Genomic DNA, 22,166 nt, shown 5'->3' on the forward strand with positions numbered 1-22,166 from the left:
TAAGATCTCCAAGTTTATTACAAGGGCAAATATGTACGCTGGAGAATCCATTCCTGGGCAGAGCACTGGTTATAGTGGGGAAAGAGGTTGTCGGACCTCGAGATCTCTGACCTTGAGGACAAGGTCTCCGTTCAGCATCAGCCCAGCTCTTTGATCTGGTTGTGCCCTTAAGGGGACTGAGGAAGGTGTCACAGTCCACAATCACTAGAGACATCTTCTTTTAAAAAAAAGGAAAAATAGTTTTACTTACTGTGGTCTTGTAGAAGGTCATTGATAGTGGGATGCACAAGCACTTTGGTGTCTTGTATAAAGGCACTGATAGTGGGATGCAAGAGTGCTTTGGTGTCTTGTGTAAGGTCATTGATTGCGGGATGCAAGAGAGATTATGTGTCTTGTAACAAAGGGTCAGTGTTGGGAGGTATATGGACCCTGCCCAAGCATTTCTGCAAAGTTGTTAGGCTCACATAGAAACAATGCTGTCTTTCATCATGAACATATTTCTTAAGTTGCCTTCCCTTTCACACAATAACCTTTTACACACATGTGCATGTGTGACAATGTTGGATTCGTTTCTTTGAAACCTCTTCGCTTACAGCGTCCACTTTGCTTAACCACTTGCATGCTAATGACAAGGTGAACTCGTCATGGTGCACAGCTAAGCTGTGCTCATGACAAGGTCAACTCGTCATGTAAAATGGGATTTTCAAATATGCAGCACAGCACGGGAAAACCCCTTACCAGCCAAGTGGTTAAGATTATCACGACTCCTTGAACACCAAGGCCCGACATACATTGTGCAAATGTTCTATTTTTCATTCACGGGTGACATAGCTATCTGTAGACCATAACAACGCTGTCTTGCACAGGACTCGCAAGGATGCCTTACATTATAAATAAACATCCGTTTCCTGGTGTTGTAAGAAGAGCGATTTGCCGTCATTGGCGAGGTCTCTACATGATGATGCTTCGGCCCAGCAGCTTGCTGATATCTCTGCAAGGGGTGTCCTGCTCTTGACCACAATGGAGACCTCCATTCTTTCCCTTCAGGTAACAAGGGTTGGATCATCCAGTACGTGGATTCTTGGCAGAACACACACACGCCCTTGCCACTTAGGTTAGGGACGCATACTTGGAGTACGCCAGATTTATATATTGTTTTATATGCTTGCATGTATAAATTGTTTTAGCACTATGGTGGAACTTTTCATTCTGTTTACTGTCCTAATACTTCTAATAACTTTCATTTGCTTCTGTCTATTGCTCATTGCAGCACATATATTCTACACAAGAATCACGTTGGTTCAATAAACATTGAAAACATCCCACTGTGTATTCCTAATACATTTCTCTGAGAGGACGAGAGCACAAGTGACTGGGCAAAAGGATTCTTAATCTGTGCTTGGTCATGGTAAAGCCTCATTGCCAAGCATGTGTTATGCAGCATCTGAAGAGCTTTTAAGAGCTGACAAAACCAGATCATAGAGGGAATGTTATTTTCCAAAATCAGCTTCCAAAGCCACACGATGTCACTCAATACCAATTTAAGGATCTAGGTGACACAAGATTATCCCAGCAAAGACCTTCCCAATAGTGCCTAGATGTATGGTTTGCCTGTCTTGGCCATGGATCTGACCACTCTTTGCAGACTGAAACAATGGAAGTCCCAGGTCAACTAATGGAAGTGCGTCTGAGAGGCAGGAAATGTCCTAAACAAAAAAAGAAACCTACCAGCTGGAAGGAAACTTTATGTCCTTAATAGAAATCCATTCCGAGCAGGGCATTTTCACCTCTAAGAAAGATGATAAAGTTCTTGATTTGTAACTGGTCCTTTAAAGAGCCACCACAAGCCTGCATGGTAATGTTCATTTAGGGGGAACAACAGGCTCTTACCTTACTCCAACCATGACTTTGCCGTATAGTTTCCACTCTACGGTAGGAACTGCACGTTTGTGGATGGCATAACTGTTGGGATGGTGCCAGACTGATTCCAAGCACCCCCTCAGGATGTGTTGTCCTTTAGGCCAGCTAGTTCACAGTGCCACCACAAGCCCCTCTAAACCTAGACGAGTAGCCATGCTAATGATGCCTGCCCATCACCAGTTCTTCCAGTTACCTGTTTTGATTCCCTCCCTACCTGTCAGCGCTCTCGTCTGTCCAGACTCCTCTTTAAAGTAGGTCGACACGTTTGGCCCCAACATTTTGAATTCTGCCAATGGTATCTCTGAGAGGTGGTTGTTCGAGAGCTGGTGGTTCAACTCTTAAACTGTTCTATGTTTGAACCACGGTTCACGCTTTAGCTGTATGAATACGGAAAGTGATCAGTCTTTATTTTTATAAAACACTTTAGTGTAGAACTTAGGGAGTTGCATTAGACTGGATGCAACATTTTGCCTTGACTTTACCAACTGTAGGTTGCACCAGCTTACATAAGAAGTTCATAAAGAAGTAAATATACAAATGTCCGTCCAATGTTGAGAAAAATCAGAGTTCTTTATTCTTCTTTACAATATTGACAATTGTACACCAAACAGCCAACACGTTTCGTTCTATACGAAGAACTTCATCAGGGCTTTAAAACAATATGTAAAACACATATGTAATACAATATAATGAAATGCATATTTTTATGCATATGATTTATTGTATACAAACAATTAATAGCATAGCCTAAAAAACAGGAGAGCCTGACTTATCTCCAAGAGATTGACAATACTCTAATTTTTAACCTAAAAACCTCACAGATGATTATATTTGTTAGTTAACATCACTCACTTTTATTGCCTTCGTGTCTTTTACCAGTAACCTAATTCCTACTTGTTGACGTTTCTCACAAGTGTTCCTTGTTAAGACCTTTAAAAAGTATACATTATTGCCCATTGGTTGGACATAATTTCTCTCCAGAGTGAAAAGAATTGTACATTAAATCTGCATTTTTTTTTTTAGAAGAAGAGTCAGCATCAGAGCATTTTAGAAAGCATTCCCCAGTTTCAGAACTCAGGTATACCGAGTAATCAAACTCAATTTCATCAAATATGACCCTCATATTAGACAGCCAAACCCATTATTCATAACGACAGAATTGAACCTACCAAATCAACGTACGTTTCTGGTTTGGCCTGGTGGGATTGCTCTGAGATAGATTTCAACTGGAAGGCTAATATCTTGCTACTTGCGCTACCTTTGAGGACGATTTGGCATACGGGACAGTGATAATTACAGATGGTTGAGAACAGGAGTCGTTTGTAGAGCAATAGTTATCTAATGCAGTGGGGGAACCTAAATGTCTCTCCATATGGGTATGTGTATGTCGTAAACTATCCAAATATGTATAGCTACGAAATAGGAATGGTCGCCTTTACTGATGAGAGAATATATATTACATATGAGACGAATTGAGGCCGGCCGCTTAATGGTGTATAATTATGCTGTGGGGTTTTAGGTTTAAACCTATAATAACTGATAAAACCCCACTGAAAGAAAAATAGCCCTCACCGGTGAAAACATATAAACACTGAAAAAACACCTGCACAACCACAAACTAAATGCCATTCAAAGAATGGAAAAAGAAAGTGAAAGAGTCATCTTGTTCTTACTGAAGGGGTCAATAAAATGTAACTATGTTAAACAAGCTAGCAGTAAGAAAGACTGGCTAACATTATTCTGCTTGAGTTTTGTTCTTTAGGGATGCCACTAAAATATGGTTTCTTCTTCCTTTTATTTTTTTTCATTTTTATGGCCTTTGGTCTAAAGATGCAGGGTTTAGTTTAATTATTTTATAAACCGTAGAGAATCGGGACATATCAAACTCACATTTGATATTTTGGCTGCATTTGATTCTTTCACTGATAGGTAAAATGGCTAGTTTCATAAAAATCTTTCCTAATATTTGTCATCACATTTACCCACAGAGAATGGGTAAAAACCCTTAATACATCAGACCATAGTTTCTAGTGGGTCAGTATTGATAGTAGGTGAATTGCCAACACCTTAGGCTTTAATTATTAAATACAAGGTATAGTAACAAGTATATATATCACCAAGCATCTGGGATAGTGGTGAAAACGTGACACCAGACTTTTGGAAAACATGGAACGCATTGTCACTTATTATGCTCTGCAAAAAAGGTTCTTTCCAAGTTCAACAAAGATTGGAGTGATATTGTTTGTATTTGTAGTGATTCAGCTACGTATATAAAAAATTTGTGTGATGACCTGTCAAAATTGATACCCGAGCTGAAGTGATTCCCTGTAGGAGATCCTTGCCACTTGTTAGATTGTATGCTGAAAGCATCTTTACAATCTTCAGAGTTAATGAGGGATGCTATTGACTTTTTAGTCCATTCTGGTGCACTGTTTTCTTATGCGCAGGAACTAAAATGCTAATATTTATCATTTCGTGCTTTATGTGTCATCAAACAGAGTCATCCCAACTGTGCCCCTTAGCTGACAGTTCTCAGCCCACGGGGCTGTGAATGCTGAGAGGACCTTTTCACAGAAGTTTACATGGGAAGGAAAGCGCCTAGCGCACATGACCAAAGACTCACTGAAGAAGTATTGTATGGTGTACTACAATAAGATTAATTCGCAAAAATCTCTTTGGACCTCAAATACACTATACGTACACTGTCTATATACCATGTTCTTTCAGTGCAGAAATCAAGCAATGATAAAAGCAAAACGTTTCATAAACACCGGAAAAACACTTTTTCTGTTGTTTTTAGTGGCGTGAAAATGTGTAACCACTGATAACAACTGTTTTTTAAGATATTGAAAACACTGAAAAACCCCCACCAGAATTTACCAAAAATAGAAACTGAAAACAGGACAGCCTATGTATAATTTTATTACAGGCACATCATCCGTTCATATTTTTTCCGAATCGGATACTGGCCTGAAGCAGTTCTTTTATTAGGTAAGCGGGTGCTCATTATTTTGGGCATCAGAATAGATTGGAAGGGCTGAGATTGCTAAATGGGGTTGAATTACCATAAATATACATTTGGAGACTGGAGTTCCGACGGGTTCTATGAACGATGCGTTTTTTTGTTATTCACTTTTCAAGGGTGCTAGAACCAGCACATTATAGTATGCCAAAGGCCTTGAGAACATGACTATCGTTTTATATTTTCTCTCTTTGATATTTTGCAGGCATAATTAGACTTAATTAGTCTCTGCCTGCAGACACTGTAAACAAAACCGGTAGGCCACGGTGATTGACCAGTGGAATACATTAGAAAACTACGCATGCACATTTTGAGTCGGAATTTGGAAACATCTAATTGATTTGGTAGGTGCAATTCTGTCGTTATGAACAATGGGTTTGGCTGTCTAATATGAGGGTTATATTTGATGAAATTGAGTTTGATTACTCGGTATACCTGAGTTCAGAAACTGGGGAATGCTTTCTAAAATGCTCTGATGCTGACTCTTCTTCTAAAAAAAAATGCAGATTTAATGTACAATTCTTTTCACTCTGGAGAGAAATTATGTCCAACCAATGAGCAATAATGTATTCTTTTTAAAGGTCTTAGCAAGGAACACTTGTGAAAAACGTCAACAAGTAGGAATTAGGTTATTGGTAAAAGACACGAAGGCAATAAAAGTGAGTGATGTTAACTGACAAATATAATCATCCGTGAGGTTTTTAGGTTAAGAATGAGAGTATTGTCAATCTCTTGGAGATAAGTCAGGATCTCCTGTTTTTTAGGCTATGCTATTAATTGTTTGTATACAATGAATTATTTGTATAAAAATATGCATTTCATTATATTGTATTACATATGTGTTTTTAAATATTGTTTTACAGCCCTGATGGAATTCTTCGTATAGAACGAAACGTGTTGGCTGTTTAGTGTACAATTGTCAATATTGTAAAGAAGAACAAAGAACTCTGATTTTTCTCAACATTGGACGGACATTTGTATATTTACTTCTTTATGGACTTCTTATGTTAGGAGGTGCAACCTACAGTTGGTAAAGTGTATTTGGGTTGTTCTAACCGCCCCAGAGGAACGGCATGGGCAGGGGAGTTGCACTGCACACATTGTGAGCATAAGGTTCAGTTTTCAGTTCAAACTATTGAGGAGATTGTATAAGGAGTGAGGTACATCACAAAACCAAGGGATATTTTATATAGGTTGGCCGTTCTCTTGTTACTTTGAACATTTTGCCTTGATTTTCTCGTTTTAAAATGTTTCTGTTCTTTTTTTTTTTTTTGCAGACACTGGATCGCAGAACATCAACATTCCGAATGTGGAGAGCACAGGCTTCAGAAAGGGATGGAAAAGTCCCAAATTCACCTGAAGGTCTAAGAGCAACACTTGCAGCCTTTCCAAGTCATAACTTCTCTGCTGCAAGACCACGACCTGAAGATCTCCACAGACCTGGAGGCGCCAACAACCTGGGCTCCCAGATCTGTGGATGGACCGCCCAGGAAGAGTTTGGAAAGCTACCAATGCCAGACACTCTGCTTTTTGGGTCCTGCCAAGAAAGCATCCTCATAAATGCTTTGGAGAAGGATGTGAACAACTACAGCACAACTGTAAGCAGGACTCGCACCCCCCCTAACATGACCTCCGATGCACACAGTGGTCCTAATCCAGAGTCCCATGTGGGGCACCCTTCCACTCTGGTAGTGTTTGCCATGCTAGAGCGGCTGGAAACCAAACTCGATAACTTGCACAATTCAGTGGGAGAGGTCCCTTCTCGAGTTGCACATCTTATGGAAAAGATCTGGGTAGAAAAGGGTCGAGATTTCCTAGAAGTCGGTGCAGTGTCTTTAGAGGAAGTGAGTCCAGCAGGCATCAAAGATTGTAGCTTCCCCAGGTCCATTCCAACTGCTCGTCCAGCGCGCCCAGGGGTGCCTAGCCCAAGTCTACAAGTCTTTCCTGATAGTCATGACCCAATGCGGATCCCCGGCTTACCACCAGTGTTTTCAAGTGAGCCGGAGTTAGATGAACCCTTGAAGCAAGAGCCATTGTCTGTTGATAGTTGGGACCCACAAGACAGCCATTTCACGAAGCCACCATCCCCAAGGGTGCATGACTCGCCGAAGGACCAACATACAGGGCCCATGCTTCAGACTCGGCTGGACCAGCAGAAGGAACTGTACCTACAACCAGGACTGCTGGGGGGGCAAGACCTCCGCATGCATCTAGTTCTTCCAGCTGGACAGGGACTGCAGCGGGACCCATGCAAGGAACCAGGGCATGAGCCACAGCAGCACCACAGCTTGGAACGAGTGCTTCCATCTGGACAGGGACTACAGCGGGGCCCATGCAAGGAACCAGGGCATGAGCCACAGCAGCACCACAGCTTGGAACTAATGCTTCCAGATGGGAAGGAACCAGGTGAACACCTAAAGCCAGACCCATTGCCCGTTGGTGGGCATGGCTCAGAGTGGAACCAGCGCACACAGCCGGTGCGTCCTGATGTATATGAGGCAGACGTGGATTACAAGGTAGTGTCACCATGTACTGATGCCCACAGTACAACCGCGCCCACATCATGCCTCGGACGGGACACTCTCCGTGCAGGTGGGACGGCTCTCACAAGCTCATTGGCGAGAAGAAGTCTGGAATCGGTTCTACTACCAGCCATTCCAGGTATTTGTTTCACAGTCTGTGTTTACGCAGAAGGGTACTTGGCTGTGTGGTGGTGGTTTGTTGGTTAATGTGCACACTTCAAGATCTGTAGGTGTAAGGCATGGGCTGCGGGTGCTGGGACGGGCAATGCGCACCCTACAAGAACCTCCGCGTACAAGACGGAGCCTGTGTAATGTGGTGTGTGGGACAATATGTCCAGTGCAAGGGCCCTGGAAACTAAGAAGGGGCTGTGGTTGTGGACTGGTTTCGGGCATTGTGCACTGTACAAGAGGGTCTGAAATCAGAAAATGTCTCTGTTCTCGGTTTGAGGAGAGTTGAATATCAGAAGTGGTCTGCCCTCTCCTAACATCCTGCAGACCACCCCTGATATTCAACTCTCCTCGTACTCTGCACATTGCCCTGGACACCCCAATGCACCGACAGTCCCATAGGGCCTTGTACTCTGCACGGTGCAGTCACATATACTGCCGCTAAGGGTGAGAGTGTTCTATACTATCTCATGGACCCATACCCATACTGTCTGCTTGGGGCAAGAGAGTTCAGTACTGTCTCATGAAGTCACCTATACTGCCTGCTAGGGGCACGAGCATTCTATACAGTCACATGGAGTCACCTATACTGTCTGCTAGGGGCGAGAGCGTTCTACACTGTCTCATGGAGTCACCTATACTGTCTGCTAGGGGCGAGACCGGAGTCACCTCTACTGCCTGCTAGGGGCAAGAGAGTTCCGTACCGTCTCATGGAGTCACCTATACTGCCTGCTATGGGCGGGAGAGTTCTGTACCGTCTCATGGAGTCACCTATACTGCCTGCTAGGGGCAAGAACGTTCCATACCGTCTCATGGAGTCACCTATACTGTCTGCTAGGGGCGAGAGAGTTCCGTACCGTCTCATGGAGTCACCTATACTGCCTGCTAGGGGCGAGAGCAGAGTCACCTAGACTGTTTGCTAGGGGCGAGAGCGTTCCATACCGTCTCATGGACTCACCTATACTGCCTGCTAGAGGCTAGAGCGGAGTCACATATACTGTCTGTTAGGGGCGACAGCGTTCTATACAGTCTCCTGGAGTCACCTATACTGCCTGTTAGGGGCAAGAGCATTCTGTACTATCTCATGGAGTCACCTAAACTGCCTGCTAGGGGCGAAAGCGTTCTGTACGATCTCATGGAGTCACCTATACTGTCTGCTAGGGGCAAAAGCGTTCTGTACTGTCTCATGGAGTCACCTATACTGTCTGCTAGGGGCAAGGGCGTTCTGTACGGTCTCATGGAGTCACCTATACTGCCTGTTAGGGGCAAGAGCATTTTGTACTATCTCATGGAGTCACCTATACTGCCTGCTAGGGGCAAAAGCGTTCTGTACTGACTCATGGAATCACCTATACGGTCTGCTAGGGGCGAGGGCGTTCTGTACGGTCTCATGGAGTCAGCTATACTGTCTGCTAGGGGCGAGAGAGTTCCGTATGGTCCCATGGAGTCACCTATACTGCCTGCTAGGGGCGAGAGCAGAGTCACCTAGACTGTTTGCTAGGGGCGAGAGCGTTCCGTACTGTCTCATGGACTCACCTACACTGCCTGCTAGGGGCTAGAGCGGAGTCACATATACTGTCTGCTAGGGGCGAGAGCGTTCTATACAGTCTCCTGGAGTCACCTATACTGCCTGTTAGGGGCAAGAGCATTCTGTACTGTCTCATGGAGTCACCTATACTGTCTGCTAGGGGTGAGGGCGTTCTGTACGGTCTCATGGAGTCACCTATACTGTCTGCTAGGGGCGAGAGCGTTCTACACTATCTCATGGACCCATACCCATACTGTCTGCTTGGGGCGAGAGCTTTCTGTACTGTCTCATGGAGTCACCTATACTGTCTGCTAGGGGAGAGAGCGTTCCGTACTGTCTCATGGAGTCACCTATACTGTCTGCCAGGGGTGAGAGAGTTCTATACAGTCTCTTCCCTGAGGCAGTCCAACATAGCACCTTCCCTGAGGCAGTCCAGCATAGCACCTTCTTTGAGGCAGTCCAGCCTAGCACACGCCAAGGCAGTCCAGCCTAGCACACGCCGATGCAGTCCAGCATAGCACACGCCGATGCAGTCCAGCATAGCACATGCTGAGGCAGTTCATCATAGCACCTTCCACGAGGCAGTCCAACACAGCACACACTGAGGCAGCCCAGCATAGCAAGCTTTAGGTCTGGCGGTACCATTCCAGTAGATGTCCCTTTCATAGTTTGTCATACACCGCTGCCCTCTGGAACCAGTCCACCCCCACGGGGCATCAAATATGTAGAGTGAGTGCGCAACTGACTTTATTGTTAACCGGTGCAACATGACAATGTGACCTACTGATCGTTTCTGTAGCTGCGAATAAGGTCTACGCGCTTACACTTGGACACTGAGAACCCCCTTCTTTTGGTGTGGACCGGTTTAGTGACCGCAGACCAGCCCTGGTGTCGTGTAGATTAGAAAGGAGCCGTGCAGGGGTGTGGCAGCGACATTAAAAGGCCATTAGCATTAGTGAAAACACTTACTTTACACTCTTCTGCACAAAACCTAGTTAGTGGCCAAGTCACGAAGCTGCAATTACTTGTGTAGACTTACTCCTGCACCCAGGTGTAAATCTGCACTTGTTTGAGGATCACCATTCCTGAGTGCACATTTACATCTACTTGTTCACTTACATGTCTACACCCCCTCAAATTAAGGGGGTGAAGCTTTCTTTAAAACGAATTACAAGGGTATTGGTACTAATAGTAACTTTTCACACATAGGTGGGGGTCTTTGGCAATGTGGTGGAAATCTCCCTATAGGAAAGTGCAAGGAAAATTATTAAAATGTATTGTTCTTCAAAAAGTAATGAGCAATATGTATTTTTATTCACCTAGAACGAATAAAAAGAAATGTTCTTACAGAACAACTCATTAGATTAAATGTTTTTTAATAACCAATTTAAATATATTAGTTTAATTTATAAATAACGATTTAATAATTGTATTTAGAAAATCCTACCCTCACTGACATTTTTAGTTTTAAATAATACTTACTAAATGTAATTAGAAGCCATGTGGTTAGTTTAATTTATTTAGTAAATGTTTTTATTTTTTAAATTAGGTTTATTTTTTTACTTTTATGATCATATTAATGCTGTGCTCCTTTGAAACAGACTCTATGACCGCCTGCTGTGTGTCTTCATTAAAAGAGACAGAAGATCTGAGACCTGTGGATGATGACACCGAGAGGAAACATGGCAGTGACAGTCCCTCGGGTGAGTGACACGTGGTGGAAGTCTCAGAGCACAAACACACAAATGGTCTCACATGACACACACCAAGGAAGCTTACCACCTGCTCTCCCCTGGGGAGGCTCTCTGAGGGTCCTGTATGGGTGTCAGGGGTGCCCTAATTGGGCCAGAGTGTTAAGTTGTATTTCTTCTAACCCGCAGGCCCTGCCCTTTAAAAACGCTCTCCCTGTGGTGCTTCCAGACTGAACACAATACGGTCTGTGGTGGGCGGGACTTCTCCCTGTAACTGTTCTTTACTGGACAGCATGTCTGGATTCACAGAGGAGGTCTGTGTTTCAAAAGTCCCGCCTACCGGCCACACCACATTACTGTGGACCCCCATATATATAGACAAGCATTTGCAATGCAGTAGGTCTCTGTAGGAACTGGGGTCACCAGTTCCCCGGGGGTAGCCTGGCACGAGCAGGTAGGCACCCGAAAGCTCAGGTGTTAAGATCTAACTCAATGTGCTCTATCTTTGTTGCGTTCATACTAAAAATATTGGAACAAACGGGCATGCCTCTACTTTTAAAATGTGAATGGTGAAACTAAACTTTGGTCAAAATGAATTTTTATTGTTTCCTATTATAAACGTAGTTTAAATAGTGCAAACTCAGTTTGCTTCAGATTTTTTAATATAGCTGTTCCAAAGATCAGGTTTGATTTTGAGATTGAAAATCAGTTTATTATAATAACATCTTTATGTGGCACTTTGTACAGTACTTCTACTGGTTCAAAGTGCTATAAATAAGGTTTGTTTCTGAAACTTAAATTAATGGCACTCAGTTTGCCTCCCTCGAAAGGATGAAAGCGCGAGTTGGCCTTACTCGTGACCTGCAGATTACGGTATTTGTCAGCACTGAGAGTTTAACACCTGTAGCCCTCTGGTATGTGATGGGGACTGGAGTTAAGATCTGTTCAAACCTCTCATGTCGACAGGTTCACTGGCTCTTTCATGGCGGCTTGAGACTGGGCGTGGGAGGTGACAGTGGTGGAGTTTCCATTCGTGATGTATGTTCAAGGGTAAGGCTGGCACCCGTGTGCAGTCTATGTGAGAAAGAATGAAAATGAAGAGCATGTGTGACCGCCCTGACTTCGTCAGACGCGGTCGCTCCCTACTGCCCTTGCCCTCTCCTGCCTACTCTAACTGGGTATCGTTAGCGCTGCTCTGTTGATATTTTTAGCGCTAGACCGTGCCTGCATTATTTTATTATTTCTAAGTGCCTGTATTGTTTGCCTTGCACTGTTTCATTGATTTTGAGTGCCTGTGCTTGCTCGCATTGCCGGATCGTTTGTTTACTTGCTGCTGTGACCCATTGCTTGTGTGCTCCGCTCCTCAGGCGCCTCGCTGACCACCGCGTAAATATTTAATCAATTTCCCCCAACCCGGCCTGCGCTTCCGTTTTCACCGCCATTATTGTTGTTGTTGTGCCCGGAGCCCGCCCCCTCCACCACGCACCCGCCTCCCAGCTGCTCCTCCCTCGCTCCTCCCTCCCTCACCACCCATTCATGACAGATGCGTCTTCGCGCAGCGTTCACGCGCAGCGGTCGCGCCCCATGCGCGCCGAAGGTGCGCCAAAGGTAAGCCCGTCTACGCCCGTCCGAGCCTGGATCGCGCCCAGCGCCAGACCCCCTGGTCCCCGCCGCACCCAACCCACTAGAGTCACATATGATGCCGCAACTCTCCTCGCCCTCAACCCCGGACGCACACCACAATGCTGCGATGCCATCCCAGGACGTACCCACGGCCCATTCTCCTGCCTCTCCTGCAAGTTCAACTGCTTCAGGACCCTCACCAAATCCACTTCCTCCAAACATAGCTCCGAATCTAACCACCTGAAGTGCATCCTGCTTAACACCCGCTCGGTCTCCTGGTACCCGCACTCAATTCAGCGATGACATCAGCCCACATGCCCTCACCTCCGAGAACTACATTCTACTGGGAGACCTCAACTACCACCTTGAAAACAAACACGACAGCAACACCTCCACCCTTTTGAACAACCTAGCAAACCTCGGACTCAAACAACTTGTTGACACCCCCACCCACATAGCCGGACACACGCTCGACCCTATCTTCACCTCCAGCAAACACATCTCCTTCGACCGCACCACAGCTCTCCACTGGATGGACCACAGCTGTGTTCACTTCAGCCACAAAACCACCCTGACCCACCACCGCCCACAACCTATTCCTCGAAGAAACTGGAACAAAATCACCTCCGACCAACTCCTCACATCACTCAACCAAAACCCTCCCCCCCTCTCACTGGACCCAAACCAAGCGGCCACCAATCTCAAGCAATGGATCACCTACAGTGCTGACGAATTAGCACCCCTGAAAAAGCACCAGATCAAATCAGCCAGCAAAAAGGCTCCTTGGTTCAATGATGACCTTAAAAAATCCAAGAAGCTATGCCGCACCCTGGAGAACACATGGAGAAAAAACCCAACCACCGACAACATGGCCACCCTTAAGGCAGCCACCCGCAAACACCACCAACTGATTCGATCCGCCAAGAAATCAGCATTCAAGGATCGTCTCGACAACAACACTCACAACAGCAAGGAACTTTTCAACATCGTCAAAGAATTCACCAACCCCACCGCAGCATCTAATGACATCTCTCCCTCCCAAGACCTCTGCGATGCGTTATCCTCCTTCTTCTACAACAAAATTGCCGACATCCACAACAGCTTCGAGAATACTCCCAGCGATCAACCCTCACCACCCCCCTCAGATCCTACTCCGCCAACCAACAACATTAGCGCCTGGAACCCAATCACCACTGAAGACACCATCCGCCTAATGAACTCCATCCATTCTGGCTCGCCAACCGACCCCTGCCCCCACCACATCTTCAACAAAGCTGACTCCATCATCGCACCCCATCTCCGTGATGTCATCAACTGCTCGTTCAACTCTGCCACCTTCCCAGAAAGCTGGAAACACGCCGAACTCAGCGCCCTTTTGAAGAAACCCACAGCAGACCCCTCTGAACTTAAAAACTACCGACCCATATCCCTCCTCCCATTCCCGGCCAAAGTCATCGAGAAAGCCGTCAACAGCCAGCTCGCCGCCTTCCTTGAATCCAACAACTCCCTCGACCCCTCGCAGTCCGGATTTCGAGCCAAACACAGCACCGAAACCGCCCTCATTGCAGCAACAGACGACATCCGAACACTACTGGATAACGGAGAAACAGCGGCCCTCATCCTACTCGACCTCTCGGCCGCCTTCGACACAGTCTGCCACAGCACCCTCATACAACGCCTCAGCAACATCGGCATACAAGGAAAAGCCCTGAACTGGATCACCTCGTTCCTAGCCGGGAGAACTCAGAGAGTACGACTTCCCCCATTCAACTCAGAGGCCACTGAAGTCATCTGTGGAGTTCCACAAGGATCATCACTCAGTCCCACCCTCTTCAACGTTTACATGAGCCCACTTGCATCCATTGCGCGCCAACACAACCTCAACATCATCTCTTATGCCGACATCACCCAATTAATCCTTTCCCTCACCAAAGACCCCAACACCGCCAAAACCAATCTTCACGAAGGCATGAAAGAAGTAGCCGAATGGATGAAACTCAGCCGCCTAAAACTCAACTCAGACAAAACGGAGGTGCTCATCCTAGGATCCTCCCCTTCTGCCTGGGACGACTCTTGGTGGCCTTCCGCTCTGGGCACTGCACCCACACCCACAGACCATGAACGTAACCTTGGCTTCATCCTAGACTCCTCTCTCTCGATGTCCAGACAAGTCAACGCAGTATCATCCTCCTGCTTCAACGTACTTCGAATTCTCAAAAAGATCTTCCGCTGGATCCCCCTCGAGACAAGAAAGACTGTCACCCACGCACTGGTCACAAGTCGACTGGATTATGGCAACACTCTATACGCCGGGATCTCAGCAAAATTACAGAAAAAACTCCAACGCATCCAAAATGCATCAGCGAGACTCATATTGGACATCCCTCGCCAAGAGCACATCACCGGACACCTAAAAGACCTCCACTGGCTTCCCGTCAACAAAAGAATTACATTCCGTCTTCTCACCCACGCACACAAGGCCCTCTACAATCTAGGACCCGAATGCCTCAACACTCGACTATCCTTCTACAAACCCACCCGCCAACTAAGATCGTGTAATCAAGCCCTCGCCGCAGTCCCGCGCATCCGAAAATCCACCATGGGAGGAAGATCCTTTTCCTTCCTGGCGGCCAAGACCTGGAACTCACTCCCCACTCGCCTCCGCCTTACTCAAAACCACATCTCCTTCAGAAAAGAACTTAAAACCTGGCTTTTCGACATATAATGAACCCCTTCCCAAGCGCCTTGAGACCCTCTGGGTGAGCAGTGCGCTATATAAATGCCCGAACTTGAACTTGGTCTAATTTGGAAGGGTCTTTCCAGACTACACAGCACACACATCCACTGAGACAATAAATGCACGCAAAGACTGAGTCCACACCAGTGAGTCTTGATTTAAAACAATATGCTTTTATATAAGATCAAGGTTCAGGGTAATAAAAAATTACAGTATTTCTATTTCAGCAAAGTATTTCATCAGAGGGGAGTAAAGGGAGCAGTTCAATAATCAATGTAGCGTCTTGCAATAACCATTTCATTAAGGGATTAGCATTCCATTTCTTCACAATAAACATTTCCTTGCATCAGAAATCAGCATCTCATTAAACCAGGGGAAAACATTTCATTTGTTAGAAGTAAACCTCTCAGTAATCACTTTGCGCTGAGATAGACACTCCCTTACGCCAGGGTGAACATCTCCTTAACCAGGAATAACATTTCATTAGGCATTAAATGACCAGGCACCCAGCGAAGGTGAGCATCTCATTAGGCATGAACAACCAGCTCGTCAGGCAAGGATGAGCATATCATGTAGCAAGAGTACACATTTCATCAGGTAAGTAACCTGTTCAGTAGGCAAATCAATTCACTTCTCACCGAGCAAGGGTGAACATTTCATTAAACTCTTTAGCAGGAATAAACTGGTCATAAGACAGGAAGAACCAGTTCATTTCTCAGCAATAAGCCTTTCATATGAACTCAGGCATAAACCTGTCCTCAGGCAGGGGAAGAACATTTCATTAGATAGGAATTAAAACTTTTCATCTGGTAAGAATAAAAACATTTCCTTAGGCAGGAACAACCATTTCCTTTTTTTTTTAAATGATTTTTATTGATTTTATGGCAGTGGAAAGTTGCACAGTACATACAGATCCAAAAAAATAAAATAAAATAGATCATCAAGAAGAATAAACACTAATATTTACTAAAAAAATGCAATATATTCAGCTGTCAGATTATAACACAAAAGAAACAAATTAAATCCGGTTACTAATGGGTGAGCCAAAGTTTTTGGCCGAATGCCCTCTTATTTCGCCCCATTCAACTTGTACAGCGTGTTTTCTCTTTTTGAGAGATTAACATAGTGTTAAGTCAGAAAAAAAAATGGAGTTTTGATCCATTTTTCAATCGGTGACCATAATTTTTGGCCAAATAACTTTCTTTTCCGGCCCTTAAGTTTATACACAGCCTTTTCTAAATGATAAGTACTAAGCAGTTTCAATTGCCATTGATGAAACAACGGTGGATCAACGTCCAGCCACTGCGAGGTTATACAGAATCGATATACAGACATAACCAGAAATAGAAAACCTTCTTCTTCTAAAGTTCTATTCCCAATCTGATCAGTTTGAATTCCGAGAATGACTAATTCTGGTGATAAAACAACAGTTGATTCCACGATCAAATTTAGAAAATCTTGTATTTTAGATACAAATTGAGTTAGTCTTGGACACTGAAAAAACATGTGAATCGAATCCGCAGCTAAGAGACCACAGCGGCTACAGTTGGTACCCTTCTGAGCATTCCATTTTGACAATTTAGAAGGTGTATAGTATAAATCAAAGGTAGACATGAAATGTTGACTCTTGAATGATCCATTAAATATGACCTTACTGCCCACTTCTAACGACCTAACAATATCCACATTCTCTATACCCAGATTTCCTTGCCATTTGTCTATATAAACATCTAGATTATCTTGTATTCTGCTTAGCATCATTTGATATATTATACCGATGCGGTCTTTTTACCGACAGCTTTCGATCAAATCTATTTTATTCATACATTCGGTACTTAGTAAATTCTTTGACTCTAGAAAACTACGAATCTGCAAAAATTTAAAGAAGTCCCCTCTATTAAGACCATATTTTTTCTGAAGCTCGGCAAATGATGCTAATCGCTTATCTTGATACATGGAACCTAGAAGACAGATGTTAGGAACATTCCATCTATGCATGACCGAATCACTAAAAATCCCGGGCAGTAAAGGATTCTTTAGGAGGGGCGTATAGTAATTCAGATTAGACAGAAGATGAAATCTTTTGTTAATTTGTTTCCATATCTGTATCGCCGAGACCATTATTTTAAATTTAGTTTTTTTATAATAACTCGGTTCTAAGATCCTAAAAAAACATTGTCGAGCTTCTGCCCCACGCAACATTTCATAGATTGATGGCTGTGTCGCTTCATCTATACTCAAATCTTGGAACATTAAGATACCCATTAGTCTCAATGTAGCTGCCCAGTAATATAATCGAAAACTCGGAATTCCCAAGCCTCCCCTTAGTCTTGGTAAAATACACCACTTCAGAGATCGTTTTGCTCTCCGATAGCCCCATATAAATCTAGAAATAATTCGTTCCAGTTTACTAAAAAAAAGCGAAGAAAACAAGAGAGGAATAGAGCGAAATAAGTAAAGAAATTTTGGAAAAATAATCATTTTAATTACATTGGTACGGCCATAGAGAGATAGATGCAAATTATTCAATCTCTCAAGTGTCCTATTAGTGGAAAGTAATAGGGGATCAGAATTAAGGCTGACAATGTCTTCAACTTTAGCGGAAATTGTAACCCCAAGATATGAGGCGGTAGGTGCATATAAACCTCCTTCTGGTCTTCCTTCGGACGAGTGAATAACCTGGGTCTTTGAAATATTCAATTTATATCCCGATAACTCGCCGAATTCCTGAGCAAGTTCGACAATCTTGGGTAATGATAAGGTTACATCAGAAGTGACAATCGCGACATCGTCAGCGTATGCAAGAATTTTGTGTTCTAACTGATGTAATATGACAGGAGGAATTCCATCTTCATTTATAAGTCTATTCAAGTATGGTTCAATGTATAGCGCGAACAAAAGGGGGGAACAGGGCCAACCCTGTCTTGTCCCCCTAGTGATCGGAAAAGGACTAGAGGCTTCGGTTCCCACACGAATTACAGCCTTAGGATAAGAATATAGCGCTTGAGTGGCCGTAATATATTCTGCAGGGAACCCCTTCTAAGCCAAAACAGACCACAAGAATCCCCAGTCGACCCTGTCGCAGGCTTTTTCGGCGTCCAACAGGACGCCGCCGACCGGGGATCCCGTGGCCTGTCCCCAGTCCAGCAAGGTAATAATACGTCTCATATGATCAGTGGTATCCCTATTCTTATAAATTTATTTATTTATTTAGTTCATTTATATAGCGCAACAGCTACCCAACAAAGGGTTTCCCGGCGCTAAGGATCCAGTAGTTTGATTTGAAGCAGGTCTTTTTAGATGTTAAACAGCCAGGTTTTTAAGGCTTTCCTGAATTTCATGTAACTTGTCTCATTCCGTAGTGTCTGTGGTAGAGTGTTCCAGAGTGAGGGTCCAAGAAACTAAAAGGATTTGCCACCCATGCGTGACAGCCTAATTTTAGGAATTACAAAATGGTTAGCCGTGGCTGATCGAAGGGTTCGAGATGGACGATAGGGACGTACAAGATTTTGTAGATACTTTGGGGCATTATTAGTGAAGATCTTATGCATAAAGCATAGGGATTTAAATTTTATCCGATTCTCAATTTTCAGCCAGTGCAACTCCCGGATGTACTTGGAGGTTGATGTGGAGATGGGAATTTTCCACAGTAGTCTCGCTGCTGCATTTTGGACTGTCTGCAGTCTGCGGATTGTAGCCTTTTTTGCCCCTAAGTATAACACGTTACCATAATCAAGCCTAGAGGTTATTAGGGCATTGATAACTGTTTTCTTAGTATGTTCGGGAAGCCATGCTGAATCTTTGAGACCAGGATAGGCATTATAGCATTTAGTCTAATGGCTAGTATTTTAGAGAAAATCTTACAATCTCATGTAATAAGTGAAATCGGTCGGTATGACCCTAGTTCATTAGCATCTTTCCCTTTCTTTTTGAATACCACAATAGTAGCCAGAGACCTTGAGGCGGGTGGATGACCTAAAAAAGCTTGGTGGAATATCTTGAGTAATTCAGGTTTAAGGATGTTTCTAAAGCTACGATAAAATTCTAGCGGGATTTGATCCGTCCCCATTGCTTTCCTAGGAGCTAGACTGAGGATTGCTAATTCGATCTCTTCCCAAGTTATAGGTGCTGCTAAGATAGTTATATCTCCTTCCGTCAATGACGTATTATCGATATTCCTCAAATATTCTGATGGATCTTTGGCGCTATGGATTTCGTTACTTGACTTATTGTATAATAACTTATAGTTGCTAGGGGCACATTCAGCAAGATGGCTCATCTTTTTTTTGGGCTTCTTTGGTTCTTTTGTACAATTTTAAGAAAACGGAAGGTACGACTTGTTAAGTTTAGATCTGAATGTTCGCTAAAATGGTTAGAAAGATTAAGTTATGCACACTGAATGCCAATGGCCTTAATGACCAAAGAAAATAGGGGTTTTACGTAGATTTATTCAGCTACTATGTGTAGATATTTTGTGCATTCAAGAAACCCATATCTCATGGGACAAAAGGAACACACTGAAGAATTTGGGTCTTGAGGTCCTAGTAACTTCTAAGCAAACTGATGTTAAAAGAGGAATAGCAATATGTATGAAGCAAGGGACCGGGAAATGTCTCAGATCATTAGCGGATAAATGGGGAAGGTGGGGGTTGGCAGAAGTAGTTGTTGATGTTAACAAATTTACTGTTTGTTGTGTATATGGTCCTAACTTGGATGACAACGAGGTTTTTAACACAGTCAATTTAGAGTTTGCATCCTGTTGCCAACCGGTAATTTTTTGTGGTGACTTAAATATTCATGTTGATTCTAATTGTGACATCAGAACCACTGGGAATTATAGAGGTCATAAGAGCAGGACCTATAGAGCCTTAAGAGATCTGGTATTAACTAACGGATTGTATGATGTTTGGAACAAATTACAACCCAGTGATCCCGGTTATACTTTTTTTCCGATCCCTCACAATAAGTTTGTTCGATTGGATTATTTTTTTATCTCCTTTTCGCTTCTGGAAAACGTTGAAATTGAAGTATTACCTCAGCTGGTCTCAGATCATAATCCTGTCATATTGCAATTACTGCTACCCTCTTATCGCTGTTATACCCGTAATCAATGGTCATTTCAAAGAAGCCTTTTGTCTGATGAAAATTATCTCCGTCATATGGCCGAAATTATTAAAGATTTTTTTGAACGAAATAACAATACAGCTTCAATTCAAGTCGTGTGGGACGCTTTCAAATCTATAGTCCGGGGGGAAACTATTAGTTACTCTAACTTTCAGCGGAGGAAGACACTGGTAGACTTCAAGAATAAACTTGAAAGAATAATGATTCTAGAAATAAATTTGGCTGCCAGTATCCAAACAGGTCAGAATGCTGAAGAGGCTCAAAGACTCCTAACTATTGAAAGAACTGTGTTATACTCTCATATAGCAGATCAGGTTCCTGCTAAATATAAACAATATAAAACGGAGTGTTATGAATTCAACGAGCAAACGGGGAGAATTTTAGCTACAAAATTAAGGCAAAAGGCCACTGCTAACGAGATAACAAAAATTACAGATATGTCAGGAGGAATTCAAGATTCTAAAGCGGGGATATTGAAGGCATTTAGTGACTTCTATAAGGAACAACCATTTCCTTAGGGTAAAACCAACACATTACCTGAGGCAGGACTGGACATTAGACTATCCCCATTAATCAGGGATGGACATTTCCTCAACCCGGCATTCTGCAGGAGTTAACATGTCATTAGGGTAAAACCAAACACTTCATTAGGGGAGAGTAAAGCATTCCATTAGCAGTAACTCATTAAGGTAGTTCTCCAGGAGAGTACAGGAAGCAATTCAATCATCAATCGACATGTTTCAATAACCATTTCATAAGGCACTTAAACGTTTCGTGACTCAGCATTACTCATTTCATTGGAGTGGTAAACGCCCCAATGGAGTATCTAGAGGCATTCAGGAGCCACTTCATTAGGCGGGGGTAACACATTCCCTGAAGCAGGAGTAAAACATTTCATTGGGAATAACCATTTCATTATGTAAGCAACCTTTCCATTATAGAACTGTAGGCGTGTCAATCCTCAGGTCCGTGAGTCAGAATAACCGTTCCAGTACTTCACTAGGCAGGCAGAATCTCATAAGCATGGGGAAGACATTTCATTAACTGGGCCATCTTAGCCAGGCAACAGCCCCTAATCAGGGGTTACCTCTCTCTTAGCCCACAACTACTAAATGTTTACTGGGGGCACTTGCCCGGTCCAGAGCGCGTTGTGGGTGCAATAGGGGCCAACGGGGCCCAACAACAGTCTTTCCGGGGGGAGGGGCGCACTCGGGGCCTCCCGCGTGCCTCCCCAGGGATTACCTGCCTCTTCGGTCCTCCAGGGCCCTTTCGGCGATTTCAGCAGGCCTCGGGAGGAAGGGGGCCTATCCAGGGAGGCCCGCTCGGCTCCGCTGCTCCTCCTGAGGCTGGTTGGGGCTCTCGCTCCTTTCGAGCGCTGGTGCTGGCTTCTCCTTCGGTCCCGGGCCTCCCAAGCCTCACCGAGCCCAGGACCAATCAGTGAGCTCCAGGGGAGGGGCGCGCCCGCGGCCGCCAATGGCAGCGCGGCGTGCGGGGCGTCCCGGCCTTCTTCCAATCGCCGGCAATGAAGGCGGGGACGCGGCCGGTGACGTGGCAGGCGTCCCCCACACCACGTGACGGGGGTGATACAGGCTTCACCCCAGTGAGGCCTACCGCGGCCTGACTGACACGATGCGGCAGCCCTCTCCTGGCTCCGAGGGCCGCCAGGGCGATGCGGGCAGAAGTGGGGGCCTGGACAGCCCAGTGCTGGGCAGCAGCGGGGAAGGCGGACCCTCAGTGAGCTTTCGGGCGGCGTCAGGAATGCAGGCGGCGCTCAGATGGCAGGACAGCGGACCGCAGCGCTAGCAGGGTCACAGGTAGGCGGCACTTCCTT

General features: G+C 44.6%; 1 protein-coding gene across 1 annotated transcript in view; it reads left to right on the plus strand.

Annotated features, from left to right (window-relative positions):
* Positions 1-6,249: 6,249 nt before the first annotated feature.
* The window catches only part of LOC144759326 (uncharacterized), a 33,458-nt gene continuing 17,541 nt past the window's right edge, over positions 6,250-22,166 (plus strand). Inside the window, 2 exon segments of the mRNA XM_078646478.1 lie at positions 6,250-7,603; positions 10,762-10,863. Of these exon segments, the coding sequence (XP_078502604.1) occupies positions 6,250-7,603; positions 10,762-10,863 (1,456 nt within the window).

Source organism: Lissotriton helveticus, chromosome 1_1, assembly GCF_964261635.1.
Source record: "Lissotriton helveticus chromosome 1_1, aLisHel1.1, whole genome shotgun sequence".
NCBI classification, from domain to species: domain Eukaryota; kingdom Metazoa; phylum Chordata; class Amphibia; order Caudata; family Salamandridae; genus Lissotriton; species Lissotriton helveticus.